The following is a 13502-nucleotide window of genomic DNA, read 5'->3' as shown; positions in this document are numbered from 1 at the left end:
GGGGTTGACGCACTTCCACCCTAGAAATTGCAGCAGCTCCTCTTGCGGCCGGCTGCAGGAAGATGTTCCTGTACTTCTGTGTCTTCTCTTTCAGTTTGGACACAAATCTGTTCTCGCTTATGTCTTCTCTGTTGCTTCGATGCTCTGATTTGCTCTCTGTGGGCCCCCAGCTCCTCTGCACTTCCTGGCCTGGGTGATGTGTGGTTAGCTCCGCCTAGCTATGCTTTGAAACGGGAAATCCGGGCCAGGGAGCAGGGAGACGCAGCTGGCTGGTGTGCGGAAGGGGTTGAGGGATATGAAGACGGTGATGCCCTGCATTGAGGGTGGTCCTGAGCTCATTTGCATTACTGCCCTCATCTCATTTCATCCTGCTGCAGCTGCCTAACATAGACTCAGGAGACTGTTTCTGGTACTAAACCTCTCAGGCCCTCACTTTCCTTATTTAGAGGTATCAACGCCGCACAGGATTCTCTGCAGCTCAAATGAATATGTAAGTGCTTTGGAAATTGGGACAGACAGTGTCAGTGTATGTCTTTACATTATGATAGCGCTGTCCACCCAGTTGTTGAGGGCTGGGTACAGCCAGGAGTAGGCAGGATTGTTCCACCCCAGAAAGTTCCTAGAGAGACCAAGGTAGAGATGCTTCGTGGCTGACCCATTGGGCTGTGTGCCTCATCCTCTTGAAAGATTGCATTTTCCTTCTGGGGTGTGTGTTTGTGTATGTGTGCACGCGAGTATGTGTGCACATGTGTATATGCGTACGTGTGTGCACACACACTGTAAGCAGGGAAGTGGAGCACCCCTCATCAGGCATTTGGTAGAAGTACCTGAAAATGTGAAGTTCACGTTCATTCTCAGCAATCGCATCTCATCGACTTTCCGTGATGTTTAGCTCCTTTGTTCTGGCCTATAGGGACCTTAGCCCAGCCATCTGATTTATAACCCAGGAAGATAGCGAAGCCAGGCCAAACATGCAGGTCTCTATTCCCAGGTGATGTGTGAAACCCTCTAGTTAGATGTGTCCAAAACTGATGCCATTGTCTTCGCCACCAAACCTGTTCTAAGGGCCTCATTCCTGATATGTATTTGTCGATTTGAATCAATAGAATCTATTCACTTCCTTAGAGAAACTGCAGTCATCTTTAATACCTCCCTCTCCATCCCTCCCCACATCTGCTCAGCCTCCAAACCCTCTCAGTCCTACAGCTAACCTCGTCTCAAGCCACCGTCACTGCCCTGGTTCGAATCCTTGTTATCTTTCACCGGGGTTTTGCAAGAGATTCTTGACACATTTACCCTCCTCGAGTGTCTCTCTTCTCCAATTTATCTTCTGTGTGGCCAGCACAGTTATCTTTCGAAACACTGACGGGATAGTGTTATTCCTTGGCTTAAACCATTTGTGGCTCATTGCTCCTCTCTGGACAATATCCAAGCTCCTTATCCTGATCATCGAGACTTTTCCCAGCCTGCTGCAGCCTGCCCCAGTGCCTTACTCCTGCCGGCTCGGCCGTCTGGGGCTGCTTCCTGTTCCTGAAGACACCACAGAAAGCTGTGCTTCAGGCCTTTGCTTACTTTTCTCTCTGCCTGGTTTGACCTTCCTGCACTCTCCCGCCTGCCAAGCTCCTACTTATCCCTTTAGTTGTGACTCCAAAGCCACTTCCTTGTGAGCCATTTCCTGCCCCCTCTAGACCAGATGAATCCCATCTTCCATTTGTCCCCATAGCACTCTGGATATGCTCCATAATAGCACTCACCACAGGTAATAAAAATTTGTTTGTGGGTTCAAGTTCCTCACTTGACTACGAGCCCCATAACCACAGATCGCTTCTGCTAGACATTTTGGGATGCCAAATGCCTCGCCTATTTCCTGGCCCTCAGCAGGAGCTCGACTAATTTTTATTTTTAGTGAACTCAATCTTGTTAAGATGGGCCACAGATATCTAATTGATGGATTTCTTGGCTCAGCTGTCTAAGGCATAAGAAGAGAATCTGAGAGGCAGATGTACACGGGACGAAGGCACCAAGTAGAGGTTGGCATCATCATACTTTTCTGACTTTAGATGCCAGTTTTCAACACTGCATTTCTGAGAACTTTTAAAAAAATCTGGGCAATATATCTGCATTTCTCCATCTCAGAAATCCAGATTTTGACTCAAGTGAAGCCAAAGTAGAATGCTGTTGTAATGACCAGCTTCCCTTGCGCCCAGTAACCATGCAATCAGAAACTTGCCTTGGTGAGGATCCCATGGCAGTCCACAGGATTCGGCCCGCTGGGTTTTGGTAGCCCCAATAGTTTTTTTCTTCCTTTTAGCTCCTCCTACCTGGAGATTGATCACTTCCTCTTGAGAACCTGGAGTTTTTGGTAAACTGGAGTCTGTGAACCATGAGCGAATGTGGCTCTCTGGGGACCCAGTTGTGCACAGGCTCACCATGCTGGCTCTCTGAGCCACCGAGACATTGGAGGACCGTGAGCTGAAATTCCAGGGGCTGTGGCTACAGAAAGCCACCGTGACTCACCTTTTGAGTGATTTCATAATTTTTAGTTTTAAAAAGAAGTAAAATCAATGCTAGCTACATTTCTTCCTTTCTCCTTTACCAGCCAAATGCAGCTTTTAAAAGAAATAATTGGTCATAATCTACTAGAGAGTTATTCTGTGGGGAAGAAGGGCGTGGTTGCTGCTGGTTCACCCATGGCACTTGCACACAGCCACAGTGCCCGGCGCACGCTTCCCACACTACTGGGCTTCTGGAGGGGGTGAGCCCTACTGCCTGCGGTGCCTGCTGGGGCCTGTGGGTGTTACCCACGGAGCTCTGCAGCGTGGCAAGTTAGTGGGACGGCCTGGGTGGTAGCCTCGTTCTTTCTGTTCCTCGCTGTGTGTCTTTAGGTAATTGGCTTACTTGTCTTGTGCCTCAAGATGCTCTTGTAGAAGGAGAGAGAACCACAGCGCCTACCTCATTAGCCTGTCGTGAGGGTTAAGTGTGCTCCTGCATGCAAAGTGCTACAGATGAGTCTGGCACTGAGCAAGTACCCAGGATATTGCCTATCAATATCATTAGAGAAACAGCTCAGGTTGAGAGAATTTGAGTCAAAGAAGAATAAATTCACCCTTCTCCCCACAGTTCAATTTAAACTCATGTCTTGTCTCAAACGATAGGATCTGGAGACCACTTAACTTTAGTTTAAGTGTCTTTGTTTGTGGTGATCTAACACCTGGACAGGGGAAAGCGTGCTGCCATTTTCAGGTGGTTGAATGTCTGTTGTGTGGAAGAAGGGTCAACTTTATTCTGTGTGGTGGGAGTGATGGAAAAGAACTCTTTCCAGGGCATAGGACTGAGAGGAAGGCAGGTTTTGTTTCAAAAGGAGGAAGAGGGGCTGGCTCAGTGGCGCAGCGGTTAAGTTTGCACATTCTGCTTTGGCAGCCTGGGGTTCGCCATTTCAGATCCTGGGTGCGGACATGGCACTGCTTGGCAAGCCATGCTGTGGTAGGCATCCCACGTATAAAGGAGAGGAAGATGGGCATGGATGTTAGCTCAGGGCCCGTCTTCCTCAGCAAAAAGAGGAGGATTGGCAGTAGATGTTAGATCAGGGCTAATCCTCCTCAAAAAAAGAAAGGAAGAAGAAGCTCCTGACACCTGGAGTCCTCCACTATGAGGGGGGCTGCTGGGGAGCCCCAGCTTTTTCCACTGTGTTTGTGCAGAGGCCCCACATTGCTCATTCAGGCTCCTGGGCAGGCCTTCAGGATTGGGGAGGAGGTTGGGCTAAGGATCTTCAAAAAGATTCTTTGAAGAGTTGGGATTCCAGTGTTGTGGGGCCTTTTAGAGATTATGGTCTAATTCCTTGATCCCTCTCCCTTCTCCTTAAGCAAAACACAAATCTCAGGAACTTGAGTTTTCGCTCCTTTTAAAATGCAGTTGATCTTCAGTATTCACGGATTCTATATTTACAAATTCGCCTACTTGCTAAAATTTATCAATAACTCCAAAGTCAATGCTCACAGTGCTTTCCTGGTCAGTTGTGGACATGCACAGAGTGGCTGAAAATTTGAGTTACCTGATGTGCACTTTCCAGGCTGAGGGTGAACAGGGTGACGCTCTGCCTTCTTGTTTCAGCTCTTGTACTGTCGACAAGTGTCCTTTTCGTGGTCTATTTAACGCCACATCTTTTTGCATTTTTGTTGGTGATTTTGTTTTTTAAAATGGTCCCCAAGCATAATGCTGAGTGCTGTCTAGTGTTCGCAAGTGCAAGAAGGCTGTGATGTGCCTTACGGAGAAAACACATGTGTTAGGTGAGCTTCTTTCACGGTTGAGCTGGAGTGCTGTTGGCCATGAGTTTGGTGTTAATGAATCAGCAATGCAGATTTAATAAGGTGTCTTTAAACTGAAACAGACATAAACAAGGTTATATATTGACCAGTTGACAAAAATGTTGTGACCGGAGGCTCTCATGAACTTAACCCTGTGTTTCCCCCAGAAGCCAGGGTTGAGTATTTGTTAATTGATGTTCCCAGCTACTTTATGGAACATAACTACCATGAATGAGAATTGACTATATGTGTATTTTTTGCTATTTCAAAATAGCCACCCAAGGACTATTGCCAGAGGTTGAGTGGGGCTGAGAGAAATGCGATAAAAGGAAATGCTAACTGGGTGAGCAGAGGGGGGAAGTGGGCAGAACCCTGCAAGTTAGGCCCCCCTCAGCTTGTGGAAGCTGGAGGAAAACAAACTAATTGCCTGCCTAACGTGGGCTGGGTCACTGGGTAAGACGTGCCCATCAGTGGTTGTGCTTCCAGGAAAGATGGATGTTCAAACATATCCCAGGGCATCAAGTCAGGGTCTTACAGGGATAATTGATGAGAGGGGTAAGGTGAGGTGGGCATTGGCTATAAATGTATCCTTTGACCTTCTTTTTTTTTTTTTTTTTTGAGGAAGATTAGCCCTGAGCTAACATCTGCCGCCAATCCTCCTCTTCTTGCTGAGGAAGGCTGGCCCTGAGCTAACATCCGTGCCCATCTTCCTCAACTTTCTGTGTGGGATGCCTACCACAGCATGGTGTGCCAAATGGTGCCATGTCCATACCCGGGGTCCAAACTGGCGAACCCCAGACTGCCAAAGTGGAACGTGTGAACCTAACCACTTCGCCACTGGGCCGGCCCCCTCTTTGACCTTCTTTTCTATAGTTCTTCTGCTCCTGCTTTTTTTTTTAATTTAATAATACCATCCTTTGGGTGTGGTGATGGTAATGCTCTAGCTTTATATGGCAATTGCACCACCATACAGCCTTTCTTCTATCTCTACTATGTAAGACTAAGTTACTGGTAAAATTTGTATGTGATATGTGGAGCAACTCGAGGATAAAGGGGTTAATGTGATCATTCATTCAGACTGTGTTTACTGACTACTAATAGTGCAACACCCTGTGTCTGGCTTTGGAGATTTTATTAGTTAGATTATATTAGTTAGAATAGCTTAGTAACACACACACAATATCAGAGTCTTAACATAACAAAATTTATGTTTCTGGCTTATGCTTCAAGTTCCACAGAGGGATTTGGGGGCTCCAAAGACCTAAGAGGCATTCAGTAAATATTTGTTAAATGGATAGTATGAATAGAAGCAAGAACAGGTCACAATGGTAGTATAGAGAAAGGACATTTAACAGACTGGAGGAGGTGACACCTGAGTTAGGTGATGAAGGAAATATAGGTGTTAGCCAGGCAAAGGATGGGAGGAAGGTGTTTTTCAGGGAGCAAGCCCAGATCTATTCATTCATAGTCTAAGAATCCATCTTCAGAAAATCTCTGGGCCTCCTGTTGAGAAGAAAAATACAGTCATGTGTCACTTAACAAGGAGGACATTTTCTGAGAAATGCATTGTTAGATGCATCCGTCATTGTGCTAACATCATAGAGTGTGTTTACACGGACCTAGATGGTAGAGCCTGCTACACACCTAGGCTGTATGCTACTACTCTCATGGGACCGCCATCATATATGTGGTCCATTGTTGACCAAAGCATCATTATGTGGTGCATGACTATAATTACAAATGAACACACTGATAATTCTCAAACAAATGATGGGATCATTGAGTCTGTATGCAGGTTAAACAAGACAATGCCCTTTTCTATAATGGCAAATATATGAACCTGAGGACTTCTAACAAGGGTTTTATGAATTCCTTCTTGTCATTCTCACCAGCCTTTGGGACAGCCTACTGAGTTTAAGTTCATGCTCTTCTTCTTTTGGTTTCTCTTCCAGTTTTGGTGTGTTTAGCTTCATAATTTTAATGTGATTTTTAGAATAGAGACCATCTGGTCAGGTCAAGAAATTTGTACTACTTTTTATTATGCATTTTTCACATAGATAAGGGCACAAAGGTTACAGTGTGATGTTTTTGTTTAAAATAACATTCTAACTGTGGATTTTATGCTCAAATTACACTTTTTCTTCATAAAACTTTTTTTTGAGAAACTAATGTGTCTGGCATTGGAAAAATGTACATTTGTGGTTCTTTTTTAAGAGGAGGATAAAGAAGTTCAGTTTTGAAATAGTTTCTAAATGTTCTTAGCTTTAACAAAATTGTTTCCTTGACTGCTATGGTAATTTGGTTTTCATTTTCTCCCCTTCAAACCAACATAGGTAAAATCCTTAAGATTAAAGCTTCAGAAACTTCAAGAAAAAGCAGTTGAGGATGATGATTTTGATAAAGGTGAGTTTTAATTTGTTTACTGATTATTTCTTCTTTTTCCCCCACAACGTCCCATTTCTCTTTCCCTCCTTTCTCAAATCTGTCTTCTACATCTGAAATGAGTTGTGCAATCTGCTCCTCTGATCATCTCCACTCAGTAACAGTTGACTATTTTACAGCACTGTTATTTTGTGGTTTTCAAAGCACTTTAGGAGTATTAATCCTTTGGGTTGTAAGTATAGCTTTATTGATTGTCCAGCAACCCTTGGAGTACTTGCAGGTGTGATATAATTTATTCATCCATCAGAAAATTTTTGTCGAACACCTATTATGTGCCAGGCAGGTGGCAGGAATGGGAAAGTAAGGTAGACGTAGTATCTGGCTTTGTGATACCTGTAACTATAAGCTCTCAGGGAGAGATTGTTGACCTCATTCTCTCCGGGACCAGAGATGGGAAATGGGATGAGTCCGAGAGACGCCAGGCTGTGCCAAAGGGGTCAAATGTATCAAATTCCCATGAAAGTGGACACAAATATCCAAGCTAGAAAGAAGTAACCACACAAGACCAGAAGATAGAGGAGTTGGTCAGAAACCAGAAAAAACAATTCAGATGAGGCACTAAAACAGAGTTGGAGCAGAAGCAGATGAGGGCTGGATGGCGGCTGACTGGACACAGGCTAGACTGCACCAAAGGCAGGCTTTCTGGTGTGGTTGGCCTGTGGAGAATCTTAAGGACTTTGGATGCTGATCGCAAGATTTCACACCCATTTCTGCTGGATGTGGGGAAGACAAAGGGTTTCTAGGTTCCCCTAGACACTTATGAACTTGATAGATACTCCTGGTGATAGCCAAGTTTAGCACACCCAGAACTGGTCTGGAAATAGAATGTAGATTTAAGGATTTTTCTGGAAGCTGGTTAGTGTTGGGGCTTGGGTCTTCAAGCTTAGTGACTCGTATTCTGGTATTTCCAATGAGTACGTCATGGACCATTGGAACTGGGGCACTACAGGAATGGGGTGAGCGATTTCCAAAAGTGCATTGCCAAACCTGTTCTAGGAAATACCCAGGATTGACGCTATCTGGTGTTCTCATTACAGATACCATTGAGATTGGCTTTACGAAGTGACAGGGGAGTGGGAGGAAGATGAGAACTTGGGAATGAAGGTGGAACTCTCTGGACTCTCCCACTCCTCTTTCTACAGGATGTCTTGATTTCAGAATGATGCTGGGTGGAGGATGAGGTGTGTGAGAGAGGAGGCAAGTCTAAGGCAAGGGAAGGTACTCTCCTTAGTCCTCGGTACAGCTGTAGACAGAGAGCAAATGAGCTATTCCTGGACCAGGCTGCGCCCACTGACTCTTGTCTGTAAAAGACAGTTAAATCTAGTTTGAAGCACCCCACTATGGCACAGATTTATTTTCTCTACCATGGGCTGAGTCTTGGTCCTTTTACCTTGAACAACACAGCTCTGCTGTAACACACAAAGCTTATGACACAAGTGGAAACCAGGCTCTCTTTTTCTGATAAAGAACTGGGGAACTTTCTGGACTTGGTTCTCTCGATGGACTTCATTAAATGAAGGCTTCACTTCTTTAGTCTTTTCTCCAAATATCTCTGAAACACCTAAGGGAATGAGGTTGGATAGGATACACCTCATCAGGGAAGCTAAAAGAATGAAGGCACCTCTATTTAGTGTTTCTGTTTTTTATCTTGTTTGCCTGTCACTGTCTAGCAAATCAGAAGTTTGGGGGTAGGCCCAGCATTCCATGTTTTCACAAGCCTTCTAGGTGATTGGGATGTGTGATGATGTTTGAGAAAACACTGCTGCAGGACTTTCCTCCATGGAGAACCAGACCATGATGCAGCAGCGAGCTGAGTCCTGGAGGTGAGGGTGATTCAGTGGGCCATGTCCCTCCTGATCCACTAGGAGTTTGTGGAGTGGACAAATACCCTGGTAGCCACTTAACACAGAGTCACATACCACTGTCATTCTATTTAAACTCATCAAACCTGCAAACCTGGTTCAGCGTGTTGAGAGGTAAGTGTTCGTATGAAATGTGCAAGGTGCATGGCACATGGTGGGTAAGAACTCAATCAATGTTTCATGAGTGAATGAATAAACGACTTGCTGCCTGAACGCATAGGGGCCATGAATGGCAAGCTAGAGTGAAAGCAAGGAGAAATCCCTCTTGCCACCTCACGATGGGGTTGCTCTTCAGCTCATCTGCAGTCTACAGCATGGGGTGAGTGAGGGGGAAAATTTCTGTGTAGAAGTTGGCTTATTATGTAAAAAATACTATTGAGCGTCCATTGTATATAACAGTGCTTCTCAAACTAATGCATAGCTGAGTCACCTGGGTAGTGTATTAAATGCACATTCTGATTAAGTAGCTCTGGGGTGGGGCTGGAGACTCTTCATTTCTGATAATGTCCTAAATGATGCTCATGCTGCTGTCCTGAGGAATACACTTTGAGTGGTGATGAGATGCAAGGAAGTAAACAATGCCATTTTAAGACACACTGAGTACTGTCCTCAAGATTTTCATCTCAGGGAACTTATGGTTCAGCAGGGGAGATAGCAATAATGACAATAAAGTTATACATAACATGCTCCTTAAAATGTAGACAAAGGACATTCCAAAAAGGGGAGAAATTACTTCTGCTAGATGTTGAGGCGGGTGAAGGATCAAAGCCCTATGGATGAGTTGGTAACTTAGATGGGCCTTAAAGGTTGAGTAGGATGCATCTGGAATGGGTTTTAGAAAAGTCCAAGAGGTGGAAAAACCACCTTTACTACTAGCCACCATCCAAAAGTTTGGTTGTCTTGAAATGAGATTTGAAACTGGCTATTGTCTGCAGTGGCCCAGTGCAGGGCCCAATGCATGGACTGGCACATAGTAAGTGATCAAGAAATTCTCATAAATCGATTGCTACGTCATTAGGGAAGTTTGAACAACCTTGAGGTGGAGAATTTGTTGTGATGAGATTTATTGAAATAGGATTTGGATAAAATTTCCTTTGTCATCTAGTTTATCCAGGGTTACTAATAAAAGTTTTAAGGATTGTTGAGATTTTTCTTGATACTCAACTTTTATGGTCTTTGTGTGGACTCACTTCTTTTTCTCTGTCAGGTGCAGCTGTGCTTTGAAGCAGGGGAAGGGGTCTGCTGGAGGCCACCGTGTTCACCAAGAGAATATGGAGGGTGACCTTATCTCCCTTGGTTTTTGTTGCGTTTCTCTCTTTCTTTCTAGTTTCATTCATAAACATGACTTTGTGTTCCAGAGAAAGGAGGAATTGGTACAGAATAGAAAGTTCTGTGTTTTATCTCATCAAAGTGCTGGCAAATTTACCCACGGATGCCTTGTGGGGAAAACTTCTCATGGCTCTAATTACATCTCTCCCTCACTAGGGAAGTAAAGTTAATATTTCCTTATATTCTTGCATAAAGCTGGGAGGGCCTGGGAGAAAAAGAATAATACTATTTGGTATTTGCTTAGGGTCTTTCTCCAAGATGCTCAAAATGCTTCATTGGTTGTATGGCGTTATTGCTTGTCCCATGTCTGTGGTCAGCTGAGGGGCAAGGATGAGACCTTGCAGTCTGATGGAGGGAGAGATTGCAGTCCAGAGATGGGAGATGAGGGGTCAGGATCTGTGATGTGCTGGGAAGGAGAAAAGGAGAGCGTGCACAACAATTTTCAATATGGTTACTGTTCCAGTTGCTCTTGCATTGATTTGTGGCCTGTAATGTCCCCCTGCCTGCCCAGGTCCACCAGAGACTGTGTCCACCACTTCACTTCTGAAGTGAACAAGGTGAAGTTCTGAGGAAGAAGGAGCAAAATTTCAGGAAGTCACCATTTCAGTGACTTGCATCAATGTGATGTGTGGCATCGCTGGCTTTGCCCTGCTGGTTTAGAATCTCTTTCTTCCGGGAGTGAAAAGTAGTCAGCACTGAATTGGTTTCTCTATTATTTCTCTCAACCAATATCCATTGTGACAAAATTCTAGAAGCATAAAAATATGAGGCATTGGAAGAAAAAAGGTCACAGCAAAAGCCAAGCATAAAACCAGTGGAGAGAGTGACCAGCTCTTCTCTAAGTTGCCATATCTTTGTTTCTCTGAATTCTTTCTTTAGCAAGATTTCTCTATGCACAGTTGCTCTTAGGTGATAGTGTGTAAACTGTTCAGCCTGACACCCCTGTCTTTCGTGGGGAACCCCGCTCTATACCTGCTTCAGGGTCTGGCCTCTGAGTGGCTTCCTAGAGCCTAATCTTTAGAACCAGAACTCCTGCTTTCTCTTCTCCCAACAGACGTGATTGAACACAGTGAAAATCCACACATTCCTTTTCACTGCATTTTGTTCAAGCTTAGAAAGAAGAAAACAAGATTTAATAGAATCTGGTCATTTTTATGGCTGTAGGACTGCCAGAGTAAACGGGAGGTAGATAACATTTTGGGGTTCATGGAACAGAAATGCTACTCTTGGCAGCCTGTATTGTTTTGTGTTCTGACTTAAACAGTGGACTGCATGTGGCGTCTGGTAAGAGAGACACGTCCAGCAAAAGTGGCACTTTAAGATGTTTACAGAGAGGGAGCAGCACTGAACGTGGTGAGTAGAGTGCAGGTTCTGTCTGCAGCCCCCTTCCTCACACACTTTTCTTTTCTCCCTGCACCCCAGGGTTTGGAAACGTTATTGGTCTGGCCTGGTGTCTACAGTGCTCTCTCTCCCATGGCTCTGAGGGGAGCTTGCAGTAAGTGTCCCCTTGTCCTTGGATAAAGGGGCTTCCATTAAAAACAAAAGCAACAGCTCAAATCTCAAGTAGGTATTACACAACTTACTGAATCCTTAACACTCATGAGAAATGCCAACATACAAATCTGCAAACACAGACAGTAATGCTGAAAGTCACCATTGGCTGAGATCTCGGCCCTTCACTTACGCAATCACAAAGTCTCCTTTAAACAGGAAGAAAAGCTAAAACAATGCAACCAAATGAAATAACTGACATTTTGTGTTTGCAGATTTGTGTGTTGGCATTTTTCTTGAGTGGTAAGGGTGCAGGAAGTCATGTAACACCTACTTCAGATTTGAGCTTGTGCACAGGCCCAGATGGTTTATCTGCATATGATAGATTTCCCTTTCATTTGTAGCACAAAATGAGATTTTAGTGTGATGCCTTTCTCCTCAGTCTTTCAGCTTAGGGCACACTCAGCTCCTTTTTATGTTCTGGTGTTAAGGTATGAGATCTATTAGACCTCCTGGTGCTCTGGAGGTAGACGCATGGTGGTGTGGACATCCCCTCCTGATGGCCATGTCACAGTATGTTCCCCAGATTGGTGGACCTCTGCTTTGCCTTCCCTGCCTGTAAGGAAATTGGTCTGTCCTGCTAGGATCATGTGGAGGGTTGTCATGGTGTGTTGTTATTATTCATGTTGAAAACTGTCAGCTCCAAGGTTAGACATGCTGCTGAATATAAAACACCAAGGCAAACAAAAAAATCTTCTTTTCCTCCACCTCTTCTCCCCATTTAAGTACTTTGTTGGAACTTGGACACACTTGGAACTTGGATCCCAGGAGAGCAAGCTTATCTGAGGGGATGTTCCATCTGGGAACTCAGCTGCTCTGCAGGTTGCCAAACAGAACTGGACAAAGCAATGACTTCAATTGTCTGGGGCCAGCTCACCGAGTTAGAGTGACCACCCTTTCTGTGAAGGTACTCAGGACTTTAGGATTGTCAACAATTTCACTCTACTTCTCAAATGTTTTCAAGGAGTATTTTTCCTCTTTCTACAGATTGAGAAATCTATAACAGAACTGGAAGGGATGTGCCTATGATCAGGAACAAAAGCCTAAATGGGACTGAATCTTCGCACTAAAAGTATAGTAATGAAAATGAAATATTCACTAGAAGTGTTCAACAGAAGATTTGAGCAGGCAGGAAAAAGAATTGGCAAACTTGAAGATATGACAATTGGAATTATTGAGTCTGATGAGCAGAAAGAAAAAAGAATGAAGAAAAGTTGAAGATAGCTTAACAGACCTCTGGGACATCATCAAGCAGACCAACATATACCTAGGAGAGTCCTAGAAGGAGAAGAGAGAGAAGAAGAGAAGGACAGTTGAAGAAATAATGGCTGAACACTTCCTAAATTTAATGAAAGACATGTATCTACAAATTCAAGAGCCCAATGAACTACAAATAAACTCAAAGAGAGTCACATGGAAACACATTATAGTCAAAGTGTTATAAGGAAAAGACAGAATCTTGAAAGCAGCAATGGAGAAGCAACTCATCACATACAAGGGATCTTCAATAAGATTGACAGCCAGTTTCTCATCAGAAACCATGGGGACAAGAAGGTGGTGGGAAGACATATTTAAAGTGTGGAAGGAAAAATTGTGAATCAAAATTCTATATTCAACAAAACTGTCCTTCAAAAATGAGAGAGATATTAAGACATTCCCAGCTAACAAAAGCCGAAGGGGCTCATTACCACTAGACTTGCCCTGCAAGAAATGTGAATGGAAGTCTTGCAGGTTGAAACGAAAGGATACTAGATGGTAACTTAAAGCTATATGAAGAAATAAAGAATTCAGTAATGATAAATACAAGGGTAAATATAAAAGCCAGTATTATTGTATTTTTGGTTTATGACTCCATTTTTAATTTTCTGTATGATTTTAAAATGCACAAATTTATAATTTATAAAATTATAAATCTATGTTAGTGCACAGGGTAAAAAGTTGTGAATTGTGACAATAATAATGTACGGGGGAGGCATGGAGCTGTATAGGAGCAGAGTTTTTGTATACTATTGAA

At 43.8% G+C, this 13502-nt stretch overlaps 1 protein-coding gene across 39 annotated transcripts in view; it reads left to right on the top strand.

Moving 5' to 3' along the window:
* DISC1 (DISC1 scaffold protein) overlaps positions 1-13502 on the top strand; it is a 395918-nt gene that overhangs the window by 85993 nt on the left and 296423 nt on the right. For 33 of the 39 annotated variants that reach the window (XR_011496343.1, XR_011496347.1, XR_011496346.1 and 30 more), the window contains exon 3: positions 6638-6707. Coding sequence is in view for 14 of the 39 variants with exons in the window: in XM_070492665.1 (XP_070348766.1) it covers positions 6638-6707 (70 nt within the window). In the remaining 25 variants the exon portion in view is untranslated. Of the gene's footprint in view, positions 1-6637; positions 6708-7783; positions 11155-11201; positions 11291-12214 lie in introns of those variants that run through there. The other 6 variants (XR_011496371.1, XR_011496374.1, XR_011496375.1 and 3 more) reach the window with 6 other exon arrangements.

Source organism: Equus asinus, chromosome 2 (genome assembly GCF_041296235.1).
Source record: "Equus asinus isolate D_3611 breed Donkey chromosome 2, EquAss-T2T_v2, whole genome shotgun sequence".
Classification (NCBI taxonomy): Eukaryota; Metazoa; Chordata; class Mammalia; order Perissodactyla; family Equidae; genus Equus; species Equus asinus.
This window is presented reverse-complemented; position numbering and strand designations above follow the sequence as displayed.